This window comes from Micropterus salmoides, unplaced genomic scaffold (genome assembly GCF_014851395.1).
Source record: "Micropterus salmoides isolate LMB-PRFRI ecotype aquatic unplaced genomic scaffold, ASM1485139v1 Ms_hic_scaffold_1, whole genome shotgun sequence".
Classification (NCBI taxonomy): Eukaryota; Metazoa; Chordata; class Actinopteri; order Centrarchiformes; family Centrarchidae; genus Micropterus; species Micropterus salmoides.
Genome location: NW_024040040.1, coordinates 34,892,707 through 34,906,409, shown reverse-complemented (window position 1 = coordinate 34,906,409; position 13,703 = coordinate 34,892,707). Strand labels below are relative to the sequence as shown.

Sequence of the window (13,703 nt, the reverse complement as noted above, 5' to 3'; positions counted from 1 at the left end):
TCTTTGCACCTTCTCATTTACATGATATTCGTGTATATACTGCAAATACATTTCACACACGCTTTTTTTCTGTTCTGACCAGGATTTCAAAACAACTTAAAGGTTGTATCTGCACATGCGTTTTGTGTATACTCAACAATGTTAAAGTCATGAATGCAGATTCATTTGAACAGTTTCCGCCCACACAGTCGACTTCATCTTAGGAAGAAGTGGTCCAACTTTTTCAAAACCTTGTTGAATTAAAACATTTCTCTGCCAGCAGTCAGGCTGTAAAGTTTTCTAAGGCTGCGGCTGCAAAACAACCTTATAGCGTTTGGACTTTTGTTTGGCTAAATATGCACTGCCACATCTAAACTGTATACTTTTTTGTTGTTGTCCTCTTTTACCCTAAAAGCAGCAGGGTATTCATCGGGGCAGTGGTTATAAGACCAAACGTGGTTCCAGTGGAAAAACCTCCAATGTCAGAGAGGAGATGTGAGGGAGGGACAGAGATGATTACAGGACAAGAAAAGGGAAAGTAGCCATTAGGAGGAAAAGGAACGACAGCAGAGTGACCTGGCAGAGTGAAGATGTGGGAGCAGGACAGAGCGAGAGAGAACAAGCTCTTACTGGGTGTGTGTGTGATACCCGCTGGTTAATGGGATTTTAATGAATTAAGCTTTATGATGGGGCTATGAAGATGATTGTTAGGCATGCCTGTAATTGAGTGTGACTCTATAATGTAAAGATTGCTTGAGGAATAATCAAACTTACCATCAGTAAAACTGAGAAAGTAAGTTTCAACTCTGATGTGGAAAGTTGAAAATAAGATTTGAATGACTAAAAGTAAGGTTTGAATGTTACATCTTCTTCAGAGATTAAAACATGCCCTTTCAGCTTTGCATGCTGGCATTTATGACACTAATTTAAGAGGGGAAGGATATGAGACTCTGGGGAGCAGCTCAAAAACAACTCAAACCAGACTTGTCAGGGTCTAACGGAGGGTCGATCCATCATTTGTGCTTTTAAAACCTAAATCATAGTTTATAAATTGTGAATTTGCAATTTATAAACTATTTGCATGAGTGTGTTTTGTAGAGGGATCTGTTGATTTGCTTGTTTGTATATGTGTGCAGCATGTGTGGCCTTAGTTCCGTCCTGGGATTTCTTCGCCGAGCAGTCTGACCCACTGTGAGCTGTCATGTGTTTTTTCTGAGTCTTCTTGTCAGTGTCACCGGGCTGTTCTTGTGAGTGCACCGCTTGTGTGCAAGTGTTTCATGAATGTGTCTTTGTCTAAGTTTGTGCATATGTGTGTGTGTGTGTGTGTGTGTGTGTGTGTGTGTGTGTGTCGTAGTTTCAGTACCTGAGCAGCCGAATGGAAATCACACCCCTGCTCCTCTCTCCCCGGAGGTCTATCCAAAGTGTAAAAACCTGACACACATCATAATGTCATAACCCACTCACTGTGTGCAATGGGGGGAGGGGGAGCGGCTATAGGAACAGAGGGGCAGTGGGAAATCCGTGAAATATACCAGAGTACCCAGCAGAGAAAGAAGGACAACTAAAGAAGAAATAAGGAGCAGAGATGGTGGAAGAAAGAATGACGTGAGGAGGAAAGTGAGAAGAAATGTGGATCATGACACCTGCATAACATTTTGACATTGGCAAGAGTTGGGCATGATGTGAATCTGCATGTGCTTACCTATAGTCCTCAGGGGGTGGCAAGCAAGTGGGCAGAGCTTCAGGGATTTGTCCGTGTGCCAGTCACACCACAGATAAACTACAACGAGGAAGGGGATGTCAGTGTCAGTTTGTACTTCACTACTCATTTCTTAAGAAATGTCCCGGAGATTAAACACTCATTTGATACTAAGTGAAAGGAATGTAGAGACAAAACTGTGAGACACGAATTTAGTTAGTTTTGTTGAGGTTCCTTGAAAGAGTTGTTCCAATTAAACCCAAGTAAATACTGCGTTCAGTCACGTTTCGTTTACTACTTGAACCTTCTGTATATCTTTTAAATTGTATGCTTGACAGATTTTACATTTTTGCATGTTCAGCAAACGTGGTGTGCGTTACACTCTCACTTAGGCCTAATTGGAATTCATTCATTTTAATTTTCTCCAATATTACCATTATTTACAATTAGTTTCATTATGTAGTCCTGTCAGTAACCTTTTAATGTTTTTACAGATACATATCACTTCCTTTCTAGGATATTGGAAACTATGGACTTCCAGACTTTATGCTAAGCTAAGCTAAGTGTTCATTCCTGTTCGGTAATTTTTTCAGTAAAAGTTAAATGCACTGTATAATGCTCTCAGGATGTAATGTGACATTGCCCACCTCTATCCATATGCTGTTTCTCGGCCCTGAGCTTTTAAAATTCTGTTATATTTACAACTAGGATGTACTTTATACAGTCAGTATTGGACCATTTTCCATTGCACATGTATACACAGGGATCAAGCGCCTAGTAAATGTAGCCAATGCCAGAAATGAAGCGTTACTCATTAATAATGCCTATATGCTTGTTAAAAGAGTATGGTCAAAGTAACAGGCGTCTTTTATTGTTCCAGTTTGTAGCACTTTTTAAATATCTACAAACATCTTGTCCAGTGAGTTTCTAAAGAGCTCATGTTTCTGCTTTGAGCCCGACACGAGGCTCGCTCACTGTAACAGAAGCTGTAGACTCACATTTGTTCTGTTTTTGAATAATGGTTTGCCTTTTATTGCATTCTCCTCGCTCACTCTCACACCATGCTTGCCTCCCTGTTTAGTTTTATTTCATTCCCAGTGTGTATGCTATCCTGAGCAGCAGCAGGCCTCCATATAATGGCTGAAGCTGCTTGACAACATTATGTACGAGAGTGGCGCTCAGGTTTCACAGCACAGCGCTGCTGAGTGAAAAATAAAAAAGTTTGAGGCAAATATGCAGCCTGACAGAGTTTTTCTCTATACTTCAAACAATACAATAATTTTTTTATTGGTATAATTTTATTTTTATTGGCTGGTTGGCTTTGTATCTAAATTTGGCAAATGTGTTTAGCATTTTCATGATGAGGAGAATACAGAGAGGCTGGGACTATCCAAATCCCTAAAGCCTCTTCAGTGGGGAAACCCAGCCGATCCCTCCTCTTCTCCCTGGTCCAAAGATCTGAGCTGTGATTCCCTCTGGCAGGATTTCATAGGGCCACTGAAAGCTCTATTACACCAAAGCCAATCCCCTGACAAGCCAAATGACACGATAACAGGTGGCATTCTGCGCTATAAACTCATATAGACATTCCTCTCTTTCTACTTTGCCCGTTCCCATAGCAAAATGTCTTGTGCCTTTAAATCTGTTATTTGCTGATCTTTTTCTTATGCTTGTATCTCACCCTTATATAAATTTAAACAGTGTTCTAGGTCATGTACAGCAATATTTTTTACCCTAATTTATTCAGGGAAATTCAGCTGAGCATAATGTCTGTTTAAAGTGCTTCTCATGCACAAATACAGTTCTGTAAATTCACAGCTGGCAGCCTGAGTTGCTCTAGCAGACCAGATGTGAGTGAAGTGCCTTACTCTAGCAGGCAGGTTTAAAAGAATAGTTCAACCTTTTGGGGAATATGCTTATTTGGTTTCTTGGCTTTTTTTTGATACCACTCTCATGTCTGTAAACTAAATATGAAGTCTAGCTCCATATTTACCATAAAAGAGCCAGCCAGGAAACAGTTGGCTTACCTAAGCATACAGACTGGAAACGGGGAAACAGCTACCCAGGCTCTGTCCAAAGGTAAAAAGTCTGTCTTCTAGGACCTCTAAAGGTAACTAATTCACTTAGATTTTTGTTTAAATCGTGTGTGTTCATTCAAGTGTAAAATTGACAGGTTGTGCTCTTACGGGACGTTATGTCCCAGGCTATTTATTCGCCGTGCGCCAGGCAACCAGCAGGAAATGTTAATTAGTGAGCTTTAGAGGTGCTGGTAGGTGGGTTTTGTTACATTCAAAAGACCTGGGCTTGCTGTGTGTCCCTGCTTTCAGTCTTTATGCTAAGCTAACCTTATCGTCTGCTGGTTCCAGGTTCATGTTTTGCATACAGACATAAGATTTGTATCAATATTCTCATCTAACTCTCCGAAAGAAAGCAAATACACATATTTCCCAATGTGTCTAACAAGACCGCTAACCATGAATCTATAATCGCCCCTCATGTTTTTAAAAGACGTTAGCCTCTCAACTGGAAACCCTTTACTGTAACTGCTCACCTGTCCCTTTCTCTTTCCATGTTTTTGTCCATAGGCATGGCTCCAGAGGTATGGTTACCTCCCTTCTGCAGACCCCAGAATGTCAGTGCTGCGTTCTGCTCGAGTCATGCAGTCCGCTATCGCTGCCATGCAGCGCCGCTATGGCCTCAATGTCACAGGGACTCTGGACGGCAACACCATAGAGTGAGTCACGCTCATTTAAAAATACCTTTTAAAGATGGCACTTTGAGTCCTAATCTTTTTTTGCAATGTGTTTCTTTTGAAACGTGTGGGAGTTTGAAAGATCTGAGTCGCGGCCAGTTATTCAGTCAGCCCAAGCAATGTTTAATTTAGTAGTGTAAATTTTCATTGTGTTAGCTTGAATGCCAATGATTTGTGCGGATAATTACAGCTTATGGCTAGTAAAATGTTGTTAGTCATTTACTGTTTTTGATTGTTAAGACTCACAAACTGAAAGTGGCGCAACCATTTTTGAAATGGGGGACAAATGCTAGATGAATCTCTCCTTCATCCTTTGTTTTGCATTCTGAAGGCAAGCAGAGTCAGTTTGCCAGACACAGAGTTACCCTGACAGGGATAGAGTGGGGTGTTTTAATTAGATCAAGGAGCCTTTTACGGAGAGTACACCTCTGTTGTCAGATCAAAGGCTGCAAAATGTCAATGTAATAATACTCGGTGGAAGAGAAGGAAGAGCAGTGACGGCGCTTGGTTGCTCCTCCTACGATCAGCCAAACATGAACGCAGCAGCTCCGTGCAGACCAGGATGACATGCACTTTTAAATGGACAACGACAAGAACAGTCTTTCTGATGTTGCCTGTTGCGCATACACATGAATGTAATGGAGGGTAAACCTCCCTGAGACTTATATAGGTCTTTTAAGATGTACAAAGATGTTAGTTATGTGAGGATTGTAGAAATAAAACACAAAAGGTCAAATGCAGTATATGTAGCTCTGATTTCTATCCCTGGGGACTTAACCAGACATCTTTTTACCTGCACATCATTAAAAACAGTGTTCACTGACATTTGTCCCCGCCAACACTGAAATACCATCCGTCCTACAAATAGCGAGGAGCTCAAATTGGCCGCTGAACTGTAACATGGCAATGTGGTGGCCAGCGGTGTGAATGCAGACTAACAGCTGTCCAACCACTGGGCTGAAACTGAGTGAGATGTGATAAGTAATAACAGTATGCCTGTGTTTTTTTTCTTTCTTCTTCCACTTCTCCTTGTCGATGTAGCGATAACACAATAAGGTGAGGCGTCTTTTGTGTGTAGTATGTGAATGAATGTGTGTTTCATGACAGTATGGGAATTGCGAAGAATTGCATGTGCTGTGTTTTAGATTTTAAAGGAACATTTAAGTGTAGTGCATTCATGTGTTATCGTGTGTGTGTTTTGTATGCATCTCAACATGTATGCCAACACAAACAAACAAGATCAGAATTTGGTTCTAGTCATCATGTCGTCATTCTCAGTCACATTATGAAAAATATGCTCCTGTTGAAACCTATAGCAGAATGATCAATGTATCTTCAGTGTCAATTCTCTTTCATCTTTCCTGTAGGTGGATGAAGAGGCCCAGATGTGGGGTTCCTGACCAGGTAGGAGGTGCATCCAAATTCAGTGTCAGGAAACGGCGGTACGCCCTTACAGGACAGAAGTGGCAACACAAACATATCACATACAGGTGGGTGCTTTTAAATCCATCAAGATTATGTTGGTCGCACTTATCTTTAACTTAATATAGAGGAGGTGTCGTTAGCATTTTATAATAATGCAGCTTCCCTCCAACCCCTTTAACCGCCCCGACATGCACAGAGCCACACATGCTGTGTCTCCCCATCAAGAGGGCATTTGTCAAGACATCCGGTCAAGAAGATTAACCCAGTATGCGCCTACCACCACAAAGAAATAACTTACATCTTCACATACGCACACACGGTCGCATGTGCACATAAACAGGGCTTCTGGACTTCACCGGTGTCACTGACCTTTTTGTTAAGATACACATTCCTTTAACAGAGACAGAAAAAAACAGCTTGTTCTTAGTTTTTCATGCAGTTCTTGTTCTTTCCTTATCTGCCATTTTGAAAACCCTGTTTCTTCTATTTTCTTTGATGTGGCAGCCTATTTAAAACTGTAAAAGTTTGGTAGAGCGTTTGACTGGATAGATCCATCTGTAGACTTGTAGCAAAACACAATCGATAATATATTTGGGCTTAAATGTCCCATAATATGTTATTATGTTATGCTAAACACTCCGTTTTAGCCCCTGTCTCTTTAAGGCCTCCCTAAAAGCCCACTTTCTTCTGATTGGCTAACTGGCACAGCGCTGATTCGATGTGTGGAGATTAGGGATGCAACAATTATAGATATTGTTGGTAAGATTATAGTCAGAGAAATAATCACTGTTTCACGATTATCACGATTATTATGCATTAATTAATTCAACAACACTAGTAATTACTTAAGTTGATTTTTAATATTTAATTACATTAACAATTATACATCTATAATATTTAAGTATTATTATTATTAATAAAAGACAAATATTAACTTAATTTATCCCCCAGGGGAAATTGTTATTAAACTGAACTCTCAACTCTCAACTGCTTTGACAGAGTTCAAGCCCTCAAGCAACAGCGATGCGTGTTGCTTGATGCAGCAACAAACTGTCGTGGCGTGGCACAAGCCATTGAAAATAACGGGTTTCATAACGTAGCAGTGATGTCGTTGCAGTGGGTCTGAAAAGTTACATGCTGCTTTGTTTGTTTACATTGCACTGAAAGCTCGACTCTCACCGCTACGGCATCAGTTCCCTACCAAATTGCCACGTTATTTAACTCAATTATTATGTAGGCCAAATTACCTTTACTTGCAAAGCTGGGTGGTGATCCCGCAGGTGCTGCATCAAATTTGATGTAGGTATTCGCTCCTTTAGCAGCAACCTTTTTAACGGCAAGTTTTTGAACAGGTGATCAGTCATCTTCAGTAAGGCCCTGAAATTATCCCACACTTCCGACTTCTGCCCGTTCTTTGATGGAAATAAAGCTTCACTGCTGCTAGCTAGTTAGCTCAGTTAGCTGTGCAGCTAGCCATCCTATTAACTGACTCTGCTCGGACTGAAAGCTTGGGGCGACCAGGATGTGTTTACACCTTTAATATTAGTAGAGGAGCTTTGGACATCTATGAGCACCCAGTTTGGGCAGAGTCAGCTGATAACGGCAGCTACAGTTAGCAGTAGCTAGCGGTTACTGTAGAGCATCCGGAGGACGTCAGAGGGAAAACCATAAAATATTTAACTTTCCTTCATAACCGTAAAAGCACTTTCTGTGTGACAAACTGAACAACCTCCAGCTCTAGTTCAGCGAGGGAATGAGTGCTTGGTGTTGTGTTGCACTTGGGGGGCTGAGAGTGGTGTATTAAGTGTTCAGTCGGCAGGGCGACAGCGGTGAAGGCTGGAGCAGGTCCTGTGCTACGCAGATCCCACCATGATGTTGAGAAGGGAGGCAAATTCAAATGGCGTGTTTGCACACACATTTACTGAAAGACTGAGCAGGAGAAACAGAGAGAGGATGGTTTATTCAAATAGTTTGGGCAGTGTTAGGACTAACGCGTTACAAAAGTAACGCAATTACAGTAATGTATTGCTTTTTTCTGTAACGTAGTAATATAACGCATTTTAAAGCATTTTAAAGCATTTTAACCTGAAATAAAGTGCTGTTTCGTTTTTTCATAATTCACCAACCCCGAGAAACATTTCAGCACCAGAAAAACAAATCCATGAGTAAAAGAGTAACGTTATTTCCTGTTGCGGGAATAGTCATTATTGTAGGATCATGCATAAATAGATTTCTATAGGTTATGAGAAGCTACTTTCAGTTCATCCTGACCACCCAGTGGGAGTCTTTAGACACACCGGCAGCACATATTTAGGTTGAAAAGACATGAAAAAGTGCATTTTGCATAATATGCGACCTTTAACCAAAGGTTAAAGCAAAGTTCAGCATTGCTTTATGCCAAACTACACTCACAATACACAACACAGACCATTTTCTTTAAACCTCGGAGTGTAGAAGAACCAGATTTATCCTTAACCGTACATGTAGCATAAATTGGAAAAGAGGGTACATATAAGAGCTGTACATGCACCAGAGATCCCGAAATATCATAATTAACAGGGACATTTTCTAACATTCAGCTACACGAGTAATAATATATAAGACAACATGCTGCGGTTATATAATATTCCTCTGTTGATTTAGCGAGGTCAGTGGCGCAGATTCTGTAACTTTCTATACATACTATACTTGTCGCTTGCCTCCAGCTTCATGTTTCATGAGATAATCCTTAAGAACTGGATTTGCTTTTTTAATTTTGCACTGCCCTGGGGATAAATGCACAAGCAGTGTTGCATGCTGAATATAATGTAGTGGATCAGTAACCTATAGCTGGAGTAGGACTGTATATCACTGATGGCAGAACTGTCCAGATTCATGCCTGTGCATTTTTCTTTTTTAAAAATTACATTGCATTTGGAATTCGTGTAGAGTTAGTGCTTAGTTCATCTGTGAAGGCACAGATTTGAAAAGAAGAAAATGAGCGTGCTTGATGAGGAGTGGAGGAGCAGATAGGAAGAACTGAGGAGGGAGGAAAGTGAGGAGTGGAGGGAGAGCGTTGGAGGAGAAACAGCTGCAGAGAGAAAGGAATGAGCTGAGAGGAGGAAACCCCAGTGGAACGCAGAGGGGTGCTCTCTGACAGATTAGGGTTATGTAATGGGATGGGAGCATTTTGAGGATGTGTGTGTTTGTGTGTGTATGTATGTGTGTGTCTGTGTTATACATGGATGTGTGCCTAGTCTCCAGTCAGTTGTCAGATGTGCCTGCAGCTGCTCCTTTTAAGTCAAATTGGTGCAATGGACGTAGTTAGAAAATGTAGCACATTATATATCATCTGAAGGTCCTTAAAGGTTCTGTGTTGCATTTCCATATCGATAACTCGTTACCATTTTGAAATGTCAGTGTGAAAATGTTATCAAAAGTTCAAGATTTAAGCTGTAGGGTACAAAAAAGTATGCAGGAGAATTTCACAGTTAAAACAATTATATGCTAGTCGCACTGTTCTACCTGTATAAGAGTGTTTTACCTTGTCAGAACCTTGTGTGTATGTCGGCTATATAGGTGTAAAACGTTGTTATCATTTCTCCTGTCAGGTTCTTTTAAACAAATGCATGGATATTAAAGAAACAGAAACAATATGCAGTATATTTACTGCTTATGGGAAACTTTCATCTCAATTGACATAAAGTGCAGTTAAAAAAACTTTAGTCTAATTTTTTTATATTCGGCCATCGCTTATCCTAACAAAAGTTAAGTTGCTGAGAACTGTGAATAGCGACAGGTAAAATGGTCAGACAATAAGACAGGTTGTAGAAAACTAGCCGGGTCTTCCGCATCATGTGCCTGGAATAGTAAGAGCAGTCAAGACTTCTGCTGGCCGTGGCGGCTACTTTCATGTTTAGCGGTCCGCTAACTCGAATGGGGGGAAAAAAGGATTTAACCGTATCGGAACAAATATTGATAGGGAAACGAGTCATGAGGCGTAGGTTGTGATAAATTATCCAATGTTTTACAGCTGCTTTTGTCACAATCTAAGTCTATGTGAAAAAGTCTTATTGGGCCATTGATGGACCTCACATGATGGACCAGGAAGTTGTAATTATGCTGTTTAGCCTCCATGTTAAATTGGCTTCAAAACACAGCGCACTTCCTGGGGGCTTGGCACACACAGACTGTCAAAACCAGGAGATCAATCTTTAAAATGTGTTTGACAGTTCTCAACACCATCATCTTTAGCTTCCACCCAACGTTAGCAGTGCTCATAGTTAATAACTACTTCAATGTCCACATGCCTGTACTTTTGACTTTTCATTAAAAAAATATGTTTTCTGTCACAATTCTCAGTCTTTTGTACTGATCATTTAACTGGGAGAGTTTCATGATAATCCAAGCTGTAGAAATGCTCCAAGTGTGAGCCAAATAACATTGTCTATAGGAAAAATTTATGTGATTCTTTCTTTCAGAACCACCCCTAAATAACTCTCACTTTGCAGCTCTATTTGTTTACAACAATTAACTGTTTAAAGTGAGTTTATTGCAAGTGATAGAATATGAAATTAGATCCAACTTTTCTTGGTTTAACCAGCAAACCTCTAATTTTATATCAGTCCAACATAAAAATGATAAATCGCATCGTTTTACTTTAACTGTACTTTTGGTTGAAGTTGGAAGTTGAAGTAAGAGGGAACATAATGCTTTAGTATACTGTTTGTAATGTGTGTCACATTTTTTTTAATCTACTGCAATGTCTTGAATCCAAGTTTAGGCATTTGACTGAAGTCCTGTCACTCTTTCTCCCCAGATTTATTAGTTGAACAGTCCAAAAATAATAAAACAACGCTGGCATTTGGAAAGTATAACAAATGCACTGCCGCCTCAGGTGTGTGCTAGTTTCCATGTAGCCACATACAGTACTTGCTGTGGGGAGGCACTAATTAGCTTTGGCATCCCTACAGTTCTCCCTACATGCAGGTACTGTTATAGCACATGAGTTGCATCCGGAATCATTATCACCATGGAGTTTAATATTTATTATGGCTTCAGAGCAGGTTGGGATTCTTTCATTTGTTGTTTTACAGCTTCTCCCTGCACGTGTTTCTCTCTTTTTGCTGTCAAAATAGGAAGCATAATATGAGATGGGCAATAGAATCAAATTAAAACATATTTTTATTCCTCAACAGGCCACAGTTGTTCGTAAGGCCTTTCATTGTAACCCCAGACAGAGCAGGACAAGGACATGTATTCATGGAGAACCTTGCAGGTGCTACAAATTGTTTTCTTTATTTTAATCTCAGTGAAAACATCGGTACCTTTGCAGACTCTGGTTGGGTCCGCTGATATTGATTTGAAAGCGGGATTGTTTTGTTGTGTTTATCACACTTGCATATCTCTATCTCTTCTACATAAGCACTTCAAAAGAAAAGGCCATTTTGTGTTGCCTCCGTAACTGGGCTCAACCAGGCAGAGACTGTTTGCTTACTCAACAGCAAACCATCACACACCACTTCGGTTGATTTTCAATATTGTTTCTATAATTCAAGAATACTGGCAAATCTTGAAATGCGAACATTTTCTTCTCAGACTTATTGTTGGACAATTGAGGACGCACACTTTCCAAGCTGTTATTCATTACAGTTGATATCTCTTATGACAAATCGGATCACAATAAACAACAAGCCATCAAAACAGAGCATGGAACAGATTATTTAAAAAAAGAAAGCAGTCTCAAAATATGTTCAGTATGAGCACTAAAATATACTAAAAGTCATATAGGGAAAATATATGCTGATCTGCCATTCATTTATGTAGCATTAATAATTACTTGTCATGTAAGGAAGGCTAACAGTTAAAGCTGCTATAATCATTGGATCAAATCACTGTGTGTATATGTAAAAGCTGTTGCTCCAAGTGAATCCACAGCGAGCTATCATTCGACCATGATGTACCTCACAGCTCTGCAAAATGTTTTAGTGTCTTTCAGCTCATTGTTTTGTTTTTACAGCCCACAACTTTACTGTTTTGGTTCACTCTTATCAGCATTATTGCTTCTGAAACCCACCATACACTATCTGGTCAGCACCAAGTGGCAGACATACAACGTTCGCAATTAATTGGTGAACATAGTGTAGCAGCCAGATGTTTTCCTCAAGGGCTGGTGGAGACCAAACCCAGAGCTGAAAAGAAGAGAGAGTATTGGACACATTCATCAGGTGGGCACAAAAACGACTCCAAATTAGTGGTAATGCTGCTTTGTGTCTACTCGTGTAGATAAGCGACTGTTTGCTAACATATTAAATAATATTAAATTGATATGGCGATTAATATGTCAAAGTTGTCTTTACAGCATGGCCACCAAATAATCCAAAAAAACGATTATTGCAGGTTTAACTTTAGGCTTGACAAAACTCTTTTGTAGCTGTTAAAATAAAATTTGCAGATTAATATTTGGTTCACATAAATCATGTGAGAACATCACCTGACCCCCCAAAAAGACCAGTTTAATTGCTCTCTTTCATCTTTGCAGATCGACCTGCCATGCTGCTGTTAAAACCGCTTACTCCCATCATTTCAGCCACCAAAAGCCCTGCTTTCTTTTTCAACAAGTCCATTTCTGTTGATTTGTTTTTGTAGAGTTGTCTTTTAAAATAACATGTATTCCATTTCTTCATGATAGCCGTGTGTGTGTGTGTGTGTGTGTGTGTGTGTGTGTGTCATTGGCTGAAAGTGAAAGTTTTACCAAAACTTTTGAGAGCGTAATTAAAGCAAAGACATCTTTGCTAAAGTGGTAGTCAGCTGTCAGCAAGTCAGTCTTGAAAGAGCAGATAGAGAAAGCGAAGCAGTTTGTGGTTTGGTAGAAGCAATTAGAACATTTTAAATGAACATTGCAGGTTATCCAGTGACACTCTATTTATATTTAATAACCAGCCATTAAATTTCCCTTTTCAGAGTCTGAGTCAATAATTAATCTGAGCATACATGCAATATTAATATGCAGTTTATAAATGTGCCTTGCAGCCGTCTGCCCATGCAGATGAAGATGACAAAAGACGTTCTGATAATATTTATTTCTATTATGGAAAATGACAGTCTGACAGCCAAACAGAGATGCTGTGAAAAACTAAGGAGAGGAGGAGAAAGAGAGTACACCAAGGAAACAGGGTAGATGGCATTAGAAAGAAGGGAATCCTGAAACAATTTTAAACACCTGAGCAAGAAGACTTGTAAAATAGGGGGGGAAAGTAGTTGGCGCAGTGTTGTTTTTGCTGCACATTTTATTTACACACCGCAATTAACTGAACATCAGTCAACCAAGTTCCTACTCAACTCAAACACTGCACTACCGGCATAAGAAGACAGAGTGTTGTGTGTTTACAAGCGTCTAAGTTGAATGATGTAAACCAATACCTATCTGTCTATCCTGAGAGAGAAGCCACATTTTAATAGAGCGTGACACTGAGATATATTCGGAGTGAACGATGCGGGGAGAGGTTTTCTTGATTGCCCAAACCAGACTGGGGCTCTCAGCAGGCAGTGGGCTGTTGATAATCCTTAATTAGAAAATAAATTCCAGTGGCAGGAAATTGTCCCTTCCTATCCGCACCTGCAGCAACTCAAAGCCGGCAGGGGAGGACCCAGCTGTTTTCTCTCACAAATCGCTCCATTTAGCTCTCTGTTGGTGAACAGGATGAGTGTGAAATGGCAGCATGCAGGGAAAACAGTGATAGTGATGGATTTTTAAATTTTTAAATTTTTTTATTTTTGTTACTGTAGTGTGATCATGTAGATTGACCTGCGGTAAAGTACTCCCTTTTCAGCCCTTGTGTTGGTAACAGTTAGACTAAGCTGACTCTT

General features: G+C 40.1%; 1 protein-coding gene across 2 annotated transcripts in view; it reads left to right on the top strand.

Annotated features, from left to right (window-relative positions):
• LOC119907420 (matrix metalloproteinase-16-like) overlaps window positions 1-13,703 on the top strand; it is an 84,799-nt gene that overhangs the window by 13,891 nt on the left and 57,205 nt on the right. The window contains exons 2-4 of one of the 2 annotated variants that reach the window (XM_038725180.1): window positions 4,264-4,412; window positions 5,472-5,486; window positions 5,798-5,920. In XM_038725180.1, the coding sequence (XP_038581108.1) occupies window positions 4,264-4,412; window positions 5,472-5,486; window positions 5,798-5,920 (287 nt within the window). The remainder of the gene's footprint in view (window positions 1-4,263; window positions 4,413-5,471; window positions 5,487-5,797; window positions 5,921-13,703) is intronic. The other variant, XM_038725188.1, reaches the window with a different exon arrangement.